Source organism: Crocuta crocuta, unplaced genomic scaffold, assembly GCF_008692635.1.
Source record: "Crocuta crocuta isolate KB4526 unplaced genomic scaffold, BGI_CrCroc_1.0 scaffold286, whole genome shotgun sequence".
Taxonomy (NCBI): domain Eukaryota; kingdom Metazoa; phylum Chordata; class Mammalia; order Carnivora; family Hyaenidae; genus Crocuta; species Crocuta crocuta.
The window spans coordinates 405,389-426,104 of NW_027530979.1; the positions used below are offsets into that span (position 1 = coordinate 405,389).

General features: G+C 33.2%; 1 protein-coding gene across 1 annotated transcript in view; it reads left to right on the forward strand.

Annotated features, from left to right (window-relative positions):
- ASCC3 (activating signal cointegrator 1 complex subunit 3) overlaps positions 1-20,716 on the forward strand; it is a 328,548-nt gene that overhangs the window by 203,857 nt on the left and 103,975 nt on the right. The window contains exons 20-30 of the mRNA XM_077770165.1: positions 290-466; positions 4,594-4,819; positions 6,032-6,186; positions 9,254-9,352; positions 10,353-10,521; positions 13,528-13,748; positions 15,381-15,466; positions 17,116-17,282; positions 17,392-17,537; positions 17,661-17,781; positions 20,175-20,317. Coding sequence (XP_077626291.1) covers positions 290-466; positions 4,594-4,819; positions 6,032-6,186; positions 9,254-9,352; positions 10,353-10,521; positions 13,528-13,748; positions 15,381-15,466; positions 17,116-17,282; positions 17,392-17,537; positions 17,661-17,781; positions 20,175-20,317 — 1,710 coding nt within the window. The remainder of the gene's footprint in view (positions 1-289; positions 467-4,593; positions 4,820-6,031; positions 6,187-9,253; positions 9,353-10,352; positions 10,522-13,527; positions 13,749-15,380; positions 15,467-17,115; positions 17,283-17,391; positions 17,538-17,660; positions 17,782-20,174; positions 20,318-20,716) is intronic.

Below are 20,716 nucleotides of genomic sequence, written 5' to 3' on the forward strand. Positions count from 1 at the left end.
CGACTTTCGCTTAGGTCATGATCTCGCGGTTCGTGGGTTCAAGCCCCGCGTCGGGCTCTGTGCTGGCTGTCAGCTCAGAGCCTGGAGCTTGTTTCGGAGTCTGTGACTCCTTCTCTCTCTGGCCCTCTTCTGCTCACGCTGTCTCTCTCTCTCTCTCTCTCCTAGAAATAAATAAAACATTAAAAAAAATTTTTTTTAAATAATAAAAAACATGTAATGTGGTTTAGTTTCAATATGAAAAATTTCAATAATTCAGCCAAATAATCTTAAAGAACATTGATTCTTCCAGGTCAGAGAAGAGGAAATAGAGGAACTAGATGCCTTGTTAAACAATTTCTGTGAACTCTCAGCTCCCGGAGGTGTAGAGAACAGTTATGGGAAAATAAACATTTTACTTCAAACTTATATCAGCAGAGGAGAGATGGACAGTTTCTCCCTTATATCAGATTCTGCATATGTTGCACAGGTAAGAATATCACTCCTTTCCTGTTTTCTTTTCCTAGGTTACTTCTAGAGGCTCAAGAAATTAATTCATTGTATACTATGAATGTATTGCATTATGACATGGTAGCAATTACCATTTTATTGCAGAACTGGTTCTATTTAATTTGCACATCTTTTATGCCATCTATGCTATTAGATCAGAAATGGAAGTGGTGTTCATTGGTTCGTTTGGCTCTTTTTGATGTTGCTGTTGTTTTCATTGTAGAGTTTTAAAATATCAACATTTGTTTTTTTCTGCTTTACATGATAAATTTCATTTCTTTTACTTACAAAGACAATAATACAAAAATATTTAAAGCAAAGTAAAAGATTGGGGAATCTTTGTAGCTTACCCCAAATGTTAGAAATATAAACATTTTTTTACCATTAAATAAGACTTAATAGCCATACTTCATACCACACATTGACTATGATAAGTCTCTGATTAAAAAAAAAGTAATCTTTCTTCCCTTTTGGTGATACTTAAAAATTGAGAACTGAATGAAAATTATTCCCTAAATTACAGCTTATTAAATATAATGTTATTAAAAATACTGTAGTATAAAATGTTATAGTACTTATATTCAAGACTTCATGTGAAGTAAAATAGGTTATTTTTTGCAGTATTTACCTTTCAAACGAGATTTCCCTTCTAGACGTGTTTTTTTTTAAAAAATACTCTTTACTTACCAAGAATACCTTTTTCTTTTAATTTTTAAGTTGTTTGTTTATTTTTGAGAGAGAAAGAGATTGGGGGAGAGAAAGTGAAAGTAGGCCAGGGGCAGAGAGAAGGAGACAGAGAATCCCTAGCAGACTCTGCCTGGTCAGTGCAGAGCCTGATGTGAGGCTCAAACTCACGAACTGTGAGATCATGACCCCCAAAACCAGGAGTCAGATGCTTAACTGACTGAGCCACCCAGGCACCTAAAGAATACCTTTTCAAAAGATAGACAAACCAAGAAACAAACCAGCCAACAAACAGACTCTTAGTTATAGAGAACAAATGGATGTTTACCAGAAGGTAAGTAGGTGAGGGGAATAGTGAAATAGGGGATGGGAATTAAGGAGAACCCTTGTCATTATGAGCATCAGTGTGATGTTGAATCACTATATTGTACACCTTAAAGTAATGTAACACTGTATGTTAACTATACTGTAATTAAAATAAGATTAAAATTTAAAAATAAGATTTTCATCATTTTGTATTGAGTAATGCCCCCTCTAAGTTAAGGAAAGATAAAAACTTAATCTTATTTTAAATGGTGGGGGAAAGGGAGAGAGGCAAACCATGAGAGACTCTTGAATGCTGACAAAAACTGAGGACTGATGGATGTGGGGGGGAGGGGGGGATGGGCATGGAGGAGGGCACTTTGGGGATGAGCACTGAGTGTTATGTGGAAACTAATTTGACAATAAACTATTTGTAAAAAAAAAAAAAAAACTTAATCTTATTTTAAATATAGAAATGATTCTGCATGTATCTTATGTTGGTAATTTTATTCAAAATATTTATGTAGAAAAAGTGTGTTTGTGTTAAATAAATTAGTATTAACAGCCACAAATACTCAGGAGTGCTTTAAGATAACTATAAAAATGAAATATTTGCAAACATGAACCAAAATATTGGCAAACAATATGAATGAATTCAGTAATTTAATCAATGTAGCCAAGGAACCAGGTGATTTCATATACTCTGTAAAGCATATGTGGATGTGGTGAAAACTTCGTTTTCTTTTTGCATTTTGGAACATATGTGTTTCCTGCCCTAAAAATGTATATATATATATATTCTCAAAACTCTGTTACTTCTGTAGGAACCATTGTTTCTAATTCTTTTGTTTTCTCTGTTTTTCTGAAAAATAATATAATACTGTCATTTTACATTTTCTAATGATTATATATTGAAACAGTTAATGACTTAACTAAAAGCTAAAGCTTTTCTGGGTTCCAGATGAGTAATCTGGCCCATTTCTGCTTGATTCAAGATTATGAAGACTGATGCATGAATTCCTTTACAATGTAAAATTTATGGCTTCTTCATGATTAGCACCCATAAACTCAGTCTCAGAAAATTAAGGTTATATCTCAAAGCATCCTGGTTTTTCTTAAAGAGCCATTGTGGGTTTTTAATTCTTGAATGTATGGGATAAAGTACTTTTGAGTTTATAATTTAAGTTTAAGCCACCAACAGTTCCACGAACACCCTCTCAGCTCTGTAAAATAGTAATAATCCCTTCTGTATTTCTAAAATTTGATTATCTCAGGCCCCAAGATAAATCCTTAGCTCAAATATTCTACCATTTTATAAAGAATCCTATATTTAGCTTCTCTAAACTGCACATTTTAGAGACTTTAATCATTATTCCCACTCAATTTATATCATTCCAGATTAAAACGTCTTCTTTTTAATTTTTTAATAAATTTTTTTACATTTATTTATTTTTGAGAGACAGAGTGAGACAAAGCATGAGTGGAGGAGAAGCAGAGAGAGGAGAACAGAATCTGAAGCAGGCTCCAGGCTCTGAGCAAATGTTCAGCACAGAGCCTGATGCAAGGCTCGAACACACGAACAGTGAGATCATGACCTGAGCCAAAGTTGGACGCTTAACCAACTGAGCCACCCAGGCACCCCAAAACATCTTCTTATATCTCACATGGGATTTCTCCTTCCATTTCTTTTAGCTTTTAGGGAACAACTGTAGGTTCTGACATGGAAAAATAGCATACTTTCAAATACAGTTGGGAAAATTAATTATCCTAGCACCTTCTTACAGGAACAAGTAGGAATGATGCAAGAAGATCTATTTGGTAGATATAATAATCAAAATGTTTATTTTACTTATCATTCTCTGGGCCTAATAAAATCCATCCTGTAATTTTTAATGGGTATCCAATCTGTCCCTATAATACCATTTTTGTTCTTAAATTTCTGATACTGATAAAAAGTAGTTGAATTTGTCAAGAAACAAATGCATGTTTCATATAAAATGTCAGATCAAAATCCTTAACTCTTATGATCAATTTTTACCTCATAATTTTGATTTTGCTATCTAAAATCTTCACTCTTTTTCGTCTCTTTTTACGATTTTGATCAAATTTTAACCTTTTTCATTTTCAGATGACATCAGATATAGATGTCATTAGATTCTGTGAGGTATCCGCCAGTCAGAGTGGCTAAAATGAGCAAATCAGAGAAGTCTAGATGNAAAAAAAAAAAAAGATTCTGTGAGGTATCTCCAACTTCATGACTTTAAAAGCAATCTTCAGTAAAAATCTACAAAGTTAATGATAGAGGGAAGAGGACAAAACAAATAGAAACTAACTGTGGAGATGTTTAATAGGCTTCAGTCATTGTAACTTTCTGTACGTCTATTAATGAAATTATCCTGACCAGTGAATTAAGAATCTTGGAGTTCAGTTGGAGTTGTTTAGACCTAGCTTTTAATAGAAACTTGGACACGAACTATCTGTGTTATCAAATTGTTAACTGCACCGAGTTCTAGTATCTTCATCTGTAAACTCATAATATCAAGACCAATCAAATGCAGTTGCTATAAAGGTAAATGAAATAATATACAGATTAAACTAGATACATAAAGCAGTTAATGTGTTACTTGGTTTTTAGGGAGCCACTAATACAGGTAGCTGCACTCATCAGTATTTCCTGTATCACTCTTCTCTCACTTATTTTCCCACCTGACTGGATCCCAAAGTCCTCCTTATTTTTCTAAGTAGACTTATAATCATCCACTATCTACCCAAGGGTATCCTCAACTGTATCTTATATTCTATATGGTCTCAACAGCCTCCTAAGTACTTTACATACATTTTATATCCTTCATTCCTGGTTAGGGGGTGTAGGGTGTAGCTTCCTGACAACTTGGAAACAAGACTACCATCTGAGAATTAAACAAGGTAACATCCACAGATGAAGGATGTAATTCTTAATCCAGAAATAATAAAGATAAATAGGGTTCTATTAGAATAGATGTTGCCCACAATTAAAAGTTTCAACGTAGCATACTGCTTTTAAAACTGAGTATGAATGACAAATTTGACAAATTTAAAAGTAGACTGTACCTAACCGCCAACCCTCTTTTTATTCTTCAGAATGCAGCTAGAATTGTTCGTGCTCTTTTTGAAATTGCTCTGAGGAAACGTTGGCCTGCCATGACCTACAGGCTCCTGAATCTTAGTAAAGTCATTGACAAGAGACTTTGGGGTTGGGCCAGCCCTTTGAGACAGTTTTCAGTGTTACCACCACACATTCTAACAAGATTAGAAGAAAAAAACCTTACTGTGGATAAGCTAAAAGACATGAGGAAAGATGAAATAGGTAAGAAGGAAGCAAAAATGTCTTCATGTATTATTCTGTACAAGTAAAATAGTTTATTGGATATAAAAGAGAACTATTATTGCATTTTCACATTACTAAAGATAAATTTTTACCTTTTTAAATCCCATTGGTATCAATATGTAAATAGCATTTGTTTTTCTGCTTTTATCCTATGATATTGAAAAATTATTTCTACATACAGTTCCATGTACCTGAACATTTTATTGGACAAACTTGTAATATATTGACTAGTTAATATTTCACATTCTGGACAGGATAGACATTACACATAAAGGGAGTCAGGCTGAAGATAATGAGAGGATAAGGTCCAAAGATATAAAGAGAGGCTAAGGTAGTTATTTCACTTGTATAGTGAGAACGCTTTTAAGACAGAATGGTAGAAGGGAAATATTAATAAAAATAGAAATTGAGGATATTAATGAGGGAAGTTATGAGTACTCAAAATCAGGAAAATAACTGTAGTTCAGATTCTGGGGAAAATAGAATATTTTGATCTGTTCATAAACATGCTTTAAGAAATCATATTACAAAGAACCTAGATAGATAAGAAATATTGATACTATTAAATATAATCTGTTTCCACTTAATTGCTTGGACTGAAGTAGGAAAATGTTCATAGTTAGTCACATCTGTTTGTGGCCCCCCATTCCGCATTCCCAGACATAACTATTTCATAATCTAATCATTCATGAACATAGGTATAACTGGTTAATTGTGTGCTATGTGACCATATTTTATATTTTAACATTTTTCTGGAAATGAGTTTGGATGGACGATTTGTGTTTTATTACCAAAACATTTCATATCATCATTACAATGTTGAGAAATAGACTTTCTGTAAATTAATGGTTGTTTTCACAAAATACTGAATATTTTTATAATATGTCATGAGTTAACTAGGAGAAATGGAACTGTTTATAGTAGTTTAAACACTGTCAAGTCTCAGTAATTTTAAGAACCCTATTAATAGCTGAAGAAACCTTGATACTGGTTTTCAGAGCTATGAATTGCTAATTCAAGTTAACTATTACAAAATATTCAAACATGCCAGGTCAAGAATGTCAACTATTCTACATAGCAAATCATAAAACAAGCAATAAAACCACTTTCTCTGAAATCCCATTTACAAGTCAGATTATATTGCTTTTTTCTGTCTGAACACATTTCTTCTATGTGATGTTTTCCTTATAGGTCACATGCTGCATCATGTGAATATTGGACTCAAGGTCAAACAATGTGTTCATCAGATTCCTTCTGTTACAATGGAAGCATCCATTCAGCCCATCACACGGACTGTCCTCCGAGTGACACTTAGCATCTGCCCTGACTTTACTTGGAATGATCAGGTAAAAGTGGAAAATATCTATATCCATGGTAAGCAAAAATGTCTACACTGTAGGTTCAATTTTACTTCCTTACATCTGTCCTTAACAGCATGTAGAAAATTTCAAAAAGAAGATATATTGAAGACTCATTTAAAACATTATAGGGGGTTGGGGCGCCTGGGTGGCTTAGTCGGTTAAGCGTCCGACTTCCGCTTAGGTCATGATCTCGCGGTTCGTGGGTTCGAGCCCCGCGTCGGGCTCTGTGCTGACTGCCAGCTCAGAGCCTGGAGACTGCTTCAGAGTCTGTGACTGCCTCTCTCTCTGACCCTCCCCTGCTCACGCTGTCTCTCTCTCTCTCTCTCTCCTAGAAATAAATAAAAAAAACATTTAAAAACAAACAAACAAACAAAAAAAAACATTATAGGGGCACCTGGGTGGCTCGTTTGGTTAAGCATCCAAACTCGGCTCAGGTCATAATCTCATGGTTCGTGAGTTCGAGCCCCGCGTCGTGCTCTGTGCTGACAGCTCAGAGCCTGGAGCTGGCTTTGGATTCCGTGTCTCCCTCTGTCTCTGCTCCTCCCCAACTCGTACTCTATTTCTGTCTCCCTCTCAAAAATAAATAAACATTTTAAAAAAATTTTTAATAAAAAAACATAGTAATATTTACCATCATCCTCAAGAAAAACATGGTATAATACATTAATATGTCAACCAATGAGACCTTTTCAAAACATCTTAGGTGACCTAAATATTTAGCACTGAATAATAGTTTAGTTACTCACTTTCATAATGACTTTGCTTATTAATTCTGTCTTCTTTAATTTTCTCTCTGGCATTTTCATTTTTGCCATTCCTACTTCCTGTCATTTTAGCCTATTAGAAAGTCAAGATTCTTGCTAAAAGAGCCATTTAATCCTAATATTTCTCTAACTATCATTCTCTTCTTTAGCATTAGACTTGTAGAAAGAGTATTCTGTATTTTCTTCCTGGTCACCAGTTTCTTTCCTGCTGAGACTACTTTTCTCAGTGATCACCAAAAATTGACTGGTTACCATAATAAATGACTTCTTCTTAGTTCTTTTTTACTTCTCTGAATATTCAGCACTATCCTTTGTCCTTCTTGAAAATGCCTTTCCTTGGCACCCATCACATTCCTGTTTCCGTTTGTCTACCTTCTATTCTTCTTCCTAAATCTTAGATGTTACTGTGTGTGTATTTTGTGTGTTTGTGTGTAGGAAGATCTACTCTTGATCCTTTTTTTATTCTGTCAAAATTTTTAAAGGTGTCTTGTCAGTAGTTACTATACAAAGAGTACAGTAAAGATTGTAGATCCAAAAGCAAGTAAGTCTCAATCCTTTCTTTCAAGAAGCCAGTGGAAGAAGACAAGGAAATCAGTAAGTGTAGTAGCAGTGCCTACTTTATACAGTTATTGTAAGGGTTTAATTCAGTTTAAATAAATATCTTCTACATCACCTGACATTATTAGTACATCTTTAATGTGAATTAATTTTGTTCATCAGTGTGCTCAAAAATTACCCAACCATAGTCCTAATGCAAACCTACCACTGGTCGTATACTGCCCTAATCAGTAATTTCTTCAGTTTCCTCATCTGTAAACATAAGTAATAACAATTAGTTTCTCACAGAATTTCTATGAGACTTACATGATATAAAAGTATATTTAATATTTCTATAAACAAAATTCCACACAAAATATAAAATTAGCCATGTACTCATACTTCATTTTATATTTAATAGAGTGTTTTTGAAATGCACAAACACTTTATTTTTTTTCACACTGTTTACTTCTGTCAGTATCCGTAGAAAATCTTTCACAGTTTGGTTTAATTCATTAGTATGATATGTTGCTTAATTGTTTTTATTGTTAAACTGTACCGGTTAGAAGCCTGTTGGCTACAAGAATAGGAAACTTAACTTGTCTCAAACTGACTTACGCAAGAAAATATATTGTCTTCCACAGTAAAAGTTCCACAGATAGAATAGGCCCCAAAGATGATTGAGTTTCCTATTTAATGCTATAATTTAGGGCCATCATATTGCTGTCCTGACACTCTTGGCTGCTTTCCGGATATTTTCATGCTTCTTTGTTCACACTTAACAGAAGAGTAAACACATCCCTACTTCATTAACCTAGAGTATGGACCAAAAGACTTTTCTTCAGTTTAACTGGGCCAGTATTGGGCATTTGCCTATCCCTTACCACAAGCTGTTTGCTGAAAGGAGGATACTGTAAGCTGATTGGCTTGTACTAACTAAAATCATCCTGAGAGATATGGTCACCTTCTCCTGAGTCACATGAGAGAGAGATGAACACTGAACAAGACTGAGCTTTGTTAGGGGGAAAAAAAAAAAAGAGGGAAAGGAATGAATACATGAAAGATCTATCTATCCAGTGGAATATTATTTGTCAATTAAAAAGAATGAAGACTGATGCATAATACAACATAAATAAACCTTGAAAACATAGTAAATGATCCAACTTCAGCTCAGGTCATATCTCACGGTTTGTGAGTTCAAGCCCCACATCGGGCTCTATGTTGACAGTTCAGAGCCTGGAGCCTGCTTCGGATTCTGTGTCTCCCTCTCTCTCTGCTCCTCCCCTGCTCATACTCTCTCTCTCTCTCTCAAAAATAAATAAAGATTAAAAAATTAAAAAAAAAAAAACATAGTAAATGAAAGAAGTAAGTCACAGGTCACAGAAGACCACATATGATTCTATTTATATGAAATGTCCAATATAGGCAAATCTTTATAGAGAGAAAGCAGATTGTGGTTTTCAAGGTTGGAGATTGGGCCAATAGGAGAAGACAGGTAGTGACTCAAAATGAGTTTAAGATTCCTTTTTGGGGGTAGTTCTAAAATTAGATTATGGAAAAGTTTGTACCACTTTGTGAATATATTAAAACCATTGAACTGTATACTTAAATTGAGTAAACGTTGTTATGTCAGTTATATATCAATAAAGCTGTTAGAAAGAGAGAGAAGAATGGGTACTGGGTATACAGACAGCAGTATCCCTTACTTTAGTTAAAATATACATAGTTATAGAATCTTATTTTTCTTCTAGGTTCATGGGACAGTAGGAGAACCTTGGTGGATTTGGGTAGAAGATCCTACAAATGATCATATTTACCATTCAGAGTATTTTCTAGTTCTAAAAAAACAGGTAAACATGGGTGCGTTGCTCTATTAGTATGTTGCTATTATAGAAAAAAGAAAATATGAACTAAATAATTCCTGTTTTTACCTATTTCTCTACAATTTCATAGTACCATTAAAGGTTTATTTATTATTTTTTGTTTCAGTTTGGTTTTAAAGAAAACAGGAACTGCTTTCATTGTATTCATATATTCAGTGTGATCTTAATTTGAGAAATTGAATTGTAATTTTTATCATGGTAAGGCATGACTTCCAGAGAAGTAGAATATGTCAAATGGATGAGATAAATAATGTAATGGATAAACTTAAATAAATAAAAATTAATAACTTTAGGTTATTTATTAAATAAACTAATAACTTTAGGTATTACAAAAACAAAATACTAAAGAATATTGACTCAGAGTAAAAAGGGTATTTTAAAAAAAATTTTCACAAAATCACGAGAGAAAGACACAATTTGATGCTGGCATACATATCTTTTTAACTGTGATGCTTCATCCATGATTTCTCTTTTTATCAAAGAGAAAGCAAGCTTCAGGCTGGCAATCTTGGGTGTAGACAGCAGTAGAATTTCACAGCAATGTTTTCTTTTCATGATTACCTTCTATTTATCCTGGGTTCTCTTATTTCACTTAATGTAATAATAGAATTTAAAGAAAAATATTAAGTAAATAATTTGATAAAAATTATGAAGTTGAGTAATTTAATGAATGAAGTTTGGGAAATTCTGATGAGTCAAACTGGTAACTTGTTAATACATGATGCTATGCATATGTAAATAGTATAAGTTGAGTATAAATTTTACTTTCTATCATATCAGGTATCCTCAGAAGGAAACCACCTACAAGTTTCTAAAATGCCTGGAAAGCTCAACTATTTAGAAATCCAAGATATTTTCTTTATCTTTAGTACCTCTTGCTGTAGATACCATTGTCTTAAACATAGACTAAGAAGGCCCTTATCGTATTAGGATATTCATATTCATTTGAGACTTTATTTCATATTAGGTCATTAGTAAAGAAGCTCAACTACTGGTGTTTACAATCCCTATTTTTGAGCCTTTGCCTTCTCAATACTACATCCGAGCAGTGTCTGATAGATGGTTAGGAGCTGAGGCTGTATGTATTATCAACTTTCAACATCTGATTCTACCAGAGAGACATCCTCCTCATACAGGTAACCTTGAATAATAACTTGAATCATTGGTTTTGCAGAAGTATCGTTTTAATTAAAGTTGCAATCGTCTATACTTGAAAGCTGTCTGAATCTGAATCAGAATCCAACTTATTTGTCAATATACTTTGAAAAGAGATTTTCTAAAATAGATTGCTGTGTATACATTTGGTAGAGTTTAATGATGGTCCTTAATTTTGTTTTAGTGCAAAGACATTAAAGTAAGTGCAGTTCAATCTGACAGTTCTAATAAGCATGAGACTCACTATTTCTGCATTATTTTGCCTTTATCCCTAATTTTACATATAATCATTATAATTTCCCTGTATTTCCTTCTTTTTCCATTGCAAGTGTTGTTATTTAATCTGTGCTCTCTGTGAAACTTTTGAGGTAGCCTTTTTCTTTGCCTTTATTACTGCTTACTTAAACTTATTTCTAGTATGTTAAATGAATTAATTAAAGTGAATTGTAGGTCCTTTTCCTTCCACACAGTGTGCTTCTACACTAAAACAAAACAAATGCTAATATTAAGGAATTAGATAATGCTATCACTACAGAATGGATTCACTATACCTCAAGTCACTTTGCATCCTAATAAACAAGTACCCTTTTTTATTAGTTCTGTTCCCCCACAGTAATATGATAAAAGGTTATATGGTTATCTGCAATATCATATAACAGTTTTTTGTCAACTAACAAAAAACCGTTTTAGATTTTTGCAACATGAGCAAGTATATTTATATTGTGACTTATTAAAGAAGCAAAATTTCATGAATAAATGTCTATATTGATAACTTTCAAGTGGCCCATATTCTATTTCAAAAATAATTTTTAGGGGCACCAGGGTAGCTCAGTCAGTTAAGCTTCTAACTCTTGATCTCAGCTCAGGTCTTTATCTCAGGGTCATGAGTTCAAGCCCCATGTTGGGCTCTGCACTAAGCATAAAGCCTACTTAAAAAAAAATCTTTAGATTGAACTATTAATTTATTGTATTAAGTTTAATTCTTACTGAGAATTCATAATTGATGATTATTGATTTCAGGAGGCCCTTAATTTATAGAAAAGTTAAGGTTAATTTTTTTTCGTATAATTCCTCTAAAGACAAACTCTTTTTTTCTTTCAAAATAAAAATGTTAGTAAGAACATTTGCATTAGTTCTTACTAACATTTTTTTTAACAATTCTTTGGGAAATGAAAGAAAGCATTAATGTGACTTTCATCTTTGCCATTTTTGTCAAATGGGTGTCTTGTTCATTGTCTTAACATATCTTAAAGGGAAATACTTTAGACTACAGCTTCAAACCACTTGGATATCTTGATAAAACTAAAAAGCTGGTCAACATAGAGAAATAATGAGATTGCAGTATCTACTGCAATATAATCATTAAAGAAGGCCTTTCTGCTTTTCTTCCATCAAATATGCCTATATATGATATCTAGAATCTCAAAATACATAAAAATGTTTGGTTCTTTAGTTTAAAAATAAATGCTACCATCATCACTACTAGGTTTCTGACTGTAGTACTTGATTTTAATGTGCATTAATATTATAGTTTAATGCTCATTTTATCATTTCTCTGTTGAGTGGCCAAGCACATATCATCCTATTTATATAATTGGTTGACTTCAGACTACATTTTAAGAAGCAATAAATGCACCCCTGTGACATCTCAGTTGATAATTAGAAATGCATAATGTAACCTCAATGATCCCTGGTTCTATTTGGCTGAAAGTGTGTGTGTGTGTGTGTGTGTGCGTGCGCGTGCGCGCGCGCGCATATGGTGCCCCACTGAGCCTAAATCAGCCAAGAAAATTCTTCAACTTTCACAGAAGTAAATCATTTTAATTTAGCATTGTCAATATATACCAAAATATTTATTTTTTAGTTAAGAATATGGCAGTGCTTTGATTAGCATTGCAAGTTAAGACCTCTCCCCTCCTTAATTTTCAGTACTACAGAAAATTTAGATTATAATCTGCTATAGAAAATGTGGTTAGCTCTCAATTATCTATGTGATAGAGTAGGCCTGTGGAGCTAAGATAATATTTTAAAAATAGATTTTTATTTTTAAGTATAATTTAAGTATATTTTTAAGTATAATTTTATTTATAAGTATAAAAGAGAATTCTCCATGCTTTCTGTTATGAAACTGTCCTGTGAAGATCTCACTCAGGTTACAGACCACCATGTCCCCTTACAGATTTCTTCTTACCTTCTTACTCAAACTTCAACTGGGTAGAATCATCCTCCATGAAATAATCCTGTGAGTAAAGCTGCCTTGTAGTTTTCTAACTGATACCTTTCAGGATTATGGGGAAGTACAGTGTCTGTCAGGTTCAAGATATATAACTTTATATCTGTAAATCATTCTGACTGATTTTGAGAAATCTAAACCCCTAATTTATAAAATGAGATACAACTAAATTTGTTTCTTTCAATGTTTTCTGATTGCAGTTCTCTTTTACCCATTCTCTGATTTGAAACTCCCCCCTGGGTTTTCTTCCTGTAATTATTTTAGTTTAGTTGACATTGACTAGGGCAATAGCTCACTCAGCCATTCTGGTTTGGTCCATATTCTAACAGAGCAAAGGAAATTTCTTATTGGTAACCATTCTAGCACTGCAGTTTACACATGGTTTTCCTTTTTCTACAGATTGGACTAGATTAGTTTTCTTCTATACATGCATATTTTCACTCACCTGTCATTTCAATTACTTTCCTGATTTGGAAGAGCATTACATGTATAGAATAATATATAATTATATAATATCATGACATTATAGTCAGTATATTGGGACTCCCCCAGAAAAGTGTCCAATATGTCAATATTATAGATTGTAGTAATGCAGGACAAAAGATCTGTAACTATTACATAAAAATTTATGTTAAGTCTTCCCCCCCGACCCCGAAGGAACTAAGGATTGTTATAATTTATTCTTAAGAGACAGTATTCAGTATTATGTATATTTTCCAGTTATTGTATGGCAATACCTGTTTCATTTTTCTAGAATTACTGGATCTTCAGCCTTTACCAATCACAGCTTTGGGATGTGAAGCATATGAAGCACTGTACAACTTTAGCCACTTTAACCCTGTGCAGACACAAATATTTCATACTCTGTACCACACAGACTGCAATGTCCTCCTTGGAGCACCCACTGGATCAGGAAAGACTGTTGCTGCTGAATTAGCCATTTTCAGAGTTTTCAACAAGTACCCTACTTCAAAGGTCAGTTTGATAGAACCATATGCTTACATTAAATTAGAAAACACAGTTCATAATCTGTAGACTAGCCAGTTCTAAATTCACATCAGGAAACAAGCGTTCTCTTAGTGACTTTTCAGAATGGGGTTTCAGAGGACGGTGGACCAGATCAGTATTAGAATAACTGTTCAGAAGAAAACTTATCTTAAACTTTAGAGTTCTCTAGTTAGATTTCTAATGTACATATCAGTTTCCACATATCTTTTTCTCATTGTAAGATACCTGGTTCATAAGCATATTTATAAGATAAATAATGACTTTTAATCAAGTCCTTTTGCTATAAAAGAAATGCTGATCTTCCAACAAATACAGTTTAATTATACACAGGAAATACAGAGGCAGTTTTATTCCACATTTTTGCAAATAACATACTATTAATGTAAAATAACATGGCAAGTCAAATAAGTTTTGATTTTATACTTTCTTGAAGTGTGAAGTGCATACTCTAGTTTAGAGGTACATATTTTTCAAGAAAGCTAACTCATACATTCATACATGATATGGTGTTTTCCTCATCATTTATTATGTTAGAAAAGCTTTAACTTCTATTTTCAGTGATTTTCAATTAGTGACTTTTCGTCTCTACTTAGCTTGAAGTTTTCTTACTTCTCAGTCTGTTTTGTGGTTTTTGATCTATTATGAGACCTATTAATACAACAGTAGAGCTCTCCTATAAATTTGAAACATTTTATAAGGGAAAAAAATTTTTTCACTGAACAATCTGTATGTAAGTTTAGATTATTAAAGACCAATCATTGTTGTTATTAAGCAAAGGTAGAATATTTGATGTGTCACTAGCATCTTACATAAAATCTGCATTAAAATTTAATTTTCATCATTTGGAATACCTTTGGTGATATTTAAAAGCTATTCAAAATTTTCTATGTCAGTATTTTATGATGTATTTCTATCTTACTTTCGATGAGGGTAATTTGAGCAAGTTAATAACTTTTCACATTAATTTTATTTTATTTATTTATTTTTTACAAATAGTTTATTGTCAAATTGGTTTCTGTATAATACCCAGTGCTCATCCCCACAAGTGCCCTCCTCCATGCCCATCTCCCCTCTCCCCCCCATATCCATCAGTCCTCAGTTTGTTTCTCAGCATTCAAGAGTCTCTCATGGTTTGCCTCTCTCCCTTTCCCCCACCATTTCCACCCTTCTTCTCCCCCATGGTCCTCCGTTAAGTTCCTCCTAATCCTCCTATATGTGCATATGATATTTGTCCTTCTCTGCCTGACTTATTTCGCTCAGCATAACACCCTCAAGGTCCATCCCTGTTGCTACACATGGCCAGATTTCATTGTTTCTCATTGCCATGTAGTATTCCATGGTATAGATAAACCACATCTTCTTGATCCATTCGTCCGTGGATGGACACTTAGGCTCTTTCCATGTTTTAGCTATTGTTGAGAGTGCTGCTATGAACATTGGGGTACATCACATTAATTTTAAATTTTAAGCTTTTCAGTAATATAAGATACATTTTTAAACCACACTGTTGTATGTGGATAAATTTTACAGAGTTTACCTTTATTTGAAAATGATGTTTCTATTTTCATGAGATCTTTTTACCCTCTCCTCTATTTTTAGGCAGTATATATTGCACCCTTAAAAGCCCTTGTACGCGAAAGAATGGATGATTGGAAAGTTAGAATAGAAGAAAAACTTGGTAAAAAGTAAGTTCTTGCTTTTTCAGAAGATATGTTTTGAGTAATCTAAAAGGACAAACAAATAAAAGATTTTCACAAAAATGTGATTTTCATAGTCTTTTGTTTAAAGGTATTGTAATTACTGTTAAAACATTACCACTATTCCATTGTTTTAATATTGAAAAGTGAAAGTCCTTTAGTTATTTAATATGAATATTTGACAAGATAATCTTCTCAATTTTTTTTAAATTTTAAAACTAAAGAAAAATAAGTTTTATCTCTTTATTTTCCTTTCATATTGTTCAGACTAAGTCCCAGAAACCACATAGAGAGCATTTACCAAAAGATAGAAATTCATTAAAGAACATGATTTTTTATAAAATATTTTAGTATTTCACAAGGTTATTCATTGTGGTGTTGTTTTTACTAGCAAGATTGCAGGTAACATGAGTGTGCAATAGAGCATGAGTAAATAAATTATAGTACATTTACACAATGCAGAATATTGTATCATTCTATTAAGAATGAAAATTTTATATACTGAAGGAATGATCTCCAGAAATATTGTAGAAAGTGTTAAGTAAAGTATCCTATCTTTTACTTTTTTAAATAACGGTAGGGGTGCCTGGGTGCCTCCCTCAGTCGGTTAAGCGTCTGGCTTCAGCTCAGGTCATGATCTCCCGGTTCATGGATTCGAGCCCCGCGTCAGGCTCTGTGCTGACAGCTACCTCAGAGCCTGGTGCCTGTTTCAGATTCTGTGCCTCCCTCTCTCTCTGACCCTTCCCTGCTCGCTCGCTTTCTCTCTCTTTCTGTCTCTCTCTTTCTCTCTCTCTCTCTCAGAAATAAATAAAACATTTAAAAAATTTTAAGTAAATAAATAATGGTAAAGAATATATGTTGTTGCTTTAGAGCAAGGACCAGGTGATTGGAAGATAGACATGCTACAGAGACTGCTGACCACATTCTTTGAACCATATGAATATATTACATATTTAAAATAATAAAATATAAAAATTAAAAAATGAATAAAAATAAACAAAAGCTTTGGGAGCACTGTACTTGGGAGAACTAATCTTGGCTTTTTTTATTTTTTGAGGATTAAGTCAGATATAAAAATTATTTAGTGATTACCTAAAATTTAGAGTTAGTCTTCACATTTCCCTCTTTCTCACTATAAAACTGAGGTCTTCTTATAATGAAGTAGCACATGTTCACCCCAGCATATCTTGTTTATGTCCTAGTATGTTTGAATTTACCTTTAATATCTATAGAAATTCTTAGTCTAAAAAAAAGAAATGAAGCATACACATAATTATATTCTTAATGACTGCCTCTTTATGTCTTAATAAGTTAACACTTCCCCTCATTAGAAAGGAGTTAATCCAACATATAAGAAGGAAGTATGAGTTCAACTCTATAAAAGGACATAGAGCAGAGACTTTGTGAACACAATCATTGCAAAGTTTGACACTTTTGTGTATCTGCATAAAAGATAGATTATCAGTGTTCTGTTATAGTTCTTAAAAAAACATTTTGGACTCAACTCAGAAAATTTCAGAAATCAAAGGGAGATAAAGTCGTATTAAGCATTATAAAATTTTATTTTGAAAGATAAACTTTTGCCTTTCCAAGGTCGTGTGTTTTCTGAGAAAAAGATCATTTTTCTTTCTTTCCAGAGTTATTGAACTAACTGGAGATGTGACTCCTGATATGAAATCCATTGCTAAGGCTGACCTTATTGTCACTACACCAGAGAAGTGGGATGGAGTCAGTAGAAGCTGGCAAAATAGGAACTATGTGAAGCAAGTCACTATTCTCATCATTGATGAGATCCATCTGCTTGGTGGGTACCACTGTATCTGATGCCAGTTTACACATTTTGACTCTCATACTTGCAGCAGCCAGCATCAGGACTTGTTAAATGATTAACATGTATTATTCCTATTTCCTAGGGGAAGAAAGAGGCCCTGTTCTAGAAGTCATTGTATCTCGAACAAATTTCATCTCCTCACACACAGAAAAGCCTGTTAGAATAGTTGGACTATCTACTGCATTAGCTAATGCCAGAGACCTCGCTGACTGGCTCAACATTCATCAGGTATGTGGAAGATTGATATATAGGCATTTAATAACATGGCTTAGGTAGCCATAATAATGAGACACTATAACATAAACTTAAATAGGAAAACAGAAAACAATTTTTTTCTCATTTTTACTCTAGATGGGCCTGTTCAATTTCCGACCATCAGTACGTCCAGTTCCACTGGAAGTTCACATTCAGGGCTTCCCAGGTCAACATTACTGTCCTCGTATGGCCAGTATGAATAAGCCTACATTTCAAGGTATGCCTCAGATCCTTGTAGAATTTGTATGGTAGCATTAAATGCATTCCAATAATTTGGATTTCTTTGAAATGGTGGTACTGCTCCAACTTCCACAAATGTGTAAAACAATTTACCTCAGCTGTTAAGGAAAGCAAATGCATGTTGAATTAACCATTGAAAATTAGATTTTGTAGATGATAGTGTCTTGGTAGTAGAAAAGTATATTCTTAAAAATTAAATCATTCTTAATCTATTAAATTATTTTATTATGGTTGTAGCTTGAACAAATGATAAATAGTAACTAAGTGTAAAAATAATCACAAAATCTTAATTTTACCAGACAACCTAAAACTTACAAGTTCAATACTTTTTTTACACTGCTTCTGTTTTTGTTTTTTGTTTCATATTTTGGTTTTCTTTTTCTAACAAATTAGGCAAGCAGGAAAGATTTAAGAATAACACTCCTATTTTATTGAAACATGTTTTCTTTAGGCTGCATAAGGAATATTTATTATATCAATTAAAAATAACCTCCAAAATAAATTCTCTAATGTGAACTGCTGTTGATTGTGAGGTGACAGTTGTGAGGTAACTTTTTAGCTGCTGTAATTAGCCTGATGACAGAAGCAAAGTATTGATTGTGAGCTAGAGACCAATCTTGGCAGTTCAGATTATTTACACCTCCACAGAAGCATTGTACAAAATCACTAATGAACAATAAATCTGCCGTGAGCTGTTCAGCCACACCTGTTCTTGCAGCAGTAAAAATCCACTAAATGTTGAGGTTTAAAAAAGAGACAGATTCATTCATGATTATGTGTACAAATGATACCAATATTGTACTAATATGTGTATTTTAAACATTGACTTTCTAATACGATTTATCAAAGCATTACAATTTATATTCTGTAATATTCTGATAAAATGTGAGTGAGAAATAAGTGAGTTTATTTTTCATGGTATGTATTGTGATTGCTTATTAAGCAATGGCCAATTGCATACCAATGGTTAAAATGAAGCATTTGTTGGTATATAAATCATTAGTAAATTACTGAAATACTTACACTTGTCTAGATATATCAGTAGAGTAGCTTTCCCTATAAACTATTTATTATACCTGTAGTGTGTATCACTGTATTCCTTTGAGTTTAGAAATAAGATTTTATGATAGCTCTATTTCTTACTCCTAGGGTATAAATATAGTCAAGGTCATGTCAACATTGTCATTATAATCCTTGTTTCTTAGCCTATAAGAAGAAATTCTGCAGCTCACATTTCAAACAAGAAAATACAGGTTGAATTTTTTATATAAAACTGTTAATATCTCTGTGATGAGAGACCTATGTACACATAGGTATAAATTTCCCTTGTGCCATCTTATCAGTACTTTAGAGCCAAAATAGAGTAAAGAAGCCTTGTTTCCAGTTAGGTCAGATGATTTATGTGGCTCTTTAAGTAATTTCTTTCTTTCAGTAGAATTACTCAGGTTTCAGACTGTTCATTGCATCCTCTGTGTGTCTACCTCCACATCCCATTACTCAGATATAGATTCAGGCATGGTATTATCTTCAGTTCTCTTCTATAGTCTCTTATCTTTCCACTTGAAACCTTAGAGAAAAGGAAAACCTATGTTTGGCATATCTCTGACTAATTCATTGATATAAAATCTCTCTTTTTTTAAAAACGGTTTTAATGTTTTTTTTATTTATATTTGAGAAAGAGAGAAAGAGACAGAGCATGAGTGGGGAAGGGGCAGAGAGACAGAGACAGAACCTGAAGCAGGATCCAGGCTCCGAGCTGTCAGCATACAGCCTGACGTGGGGCTCAGACTCACAAGCAGTGAGATATGACCTGAGCCAAAGTCGGATGCTTAACCGACTGAGTCACCCAGGTGTCCCATAATCTCTCTCTTAGTTATTCCATTCACTGGTAACGACAAAAATAGAAGGAATTTGGAGGGCTTTTCTGAGAGAGTTTTCATCACTAGATAGGACCTGACTCTCCCTCCACCCCAGAACCAATTAACTCTATAATATCATTGCTTAGGCAAGCAGAAGCACAACTCCAAAAAACTCAACCTTAGACTTATTATTCATATACAGCTATTACCAAAGAGGCTTGTCTTTTTTTAAGTGTTACTTCCTCAGCAGCTCAGAATAGTTCAGCTTCCCGTGTCCAGGCAATATGCTCCTATAGGTAGTTTCAGCTACCTTTCCTTTCCTATCATTTCTCCACTATATTGTCAGATTCAAGTAGTATAATGCTGAATTTCATGATTAAATTAAGAATTTATTTAAATCAATTATACTAACTTTCATATATCATCCATTTGATATCCTAATGACATTCATATTTGGGTGTAAGTGGCTTGCTTACTCTTATTTTCCACATTTTCCACAACTTTTCAATAGCAATTAGAAGCCATTCTCCAGCCAAACCTGTTTTGATATTTGTCTCTTCAAGACGTCAAACTCGTCTTACTGCTTTGGAATTGATAGCTTTTCTGGCTACTGAAGAAGATCCAAAGCAGTGGTTGAATATGGATGAAAGAGAGGTAAGTAATGTATTTTATTTCTACTTCTTGTACATGTCAAATTAGTTTTTATTATTGTTAATGAAAATTACATACTTAATGATGTGTAGTTTTAATCTATACTAGAAATTTAGTACAACATTACAAAACTTGGGGGGATAAATATAGGAAAGGCATACTCCTGCCACCTTAACACTTTTAATATTTTGATGTATTTTCTTCCAATATTTTTCTGCTAAATAGATATTTTTATTCCATATCATTTCCATATCTTTTCCCTTCAACATCATAAGCTATGTATAATATTCATATTTTGTTTTCTGTGTGAGTATTCACTGCTCTCATAGAACTTATAATCAATTTTGCAAAATTAACTTCCTATAAAATATGTAATATGACCACTTTCAAAAATTTAGAAAA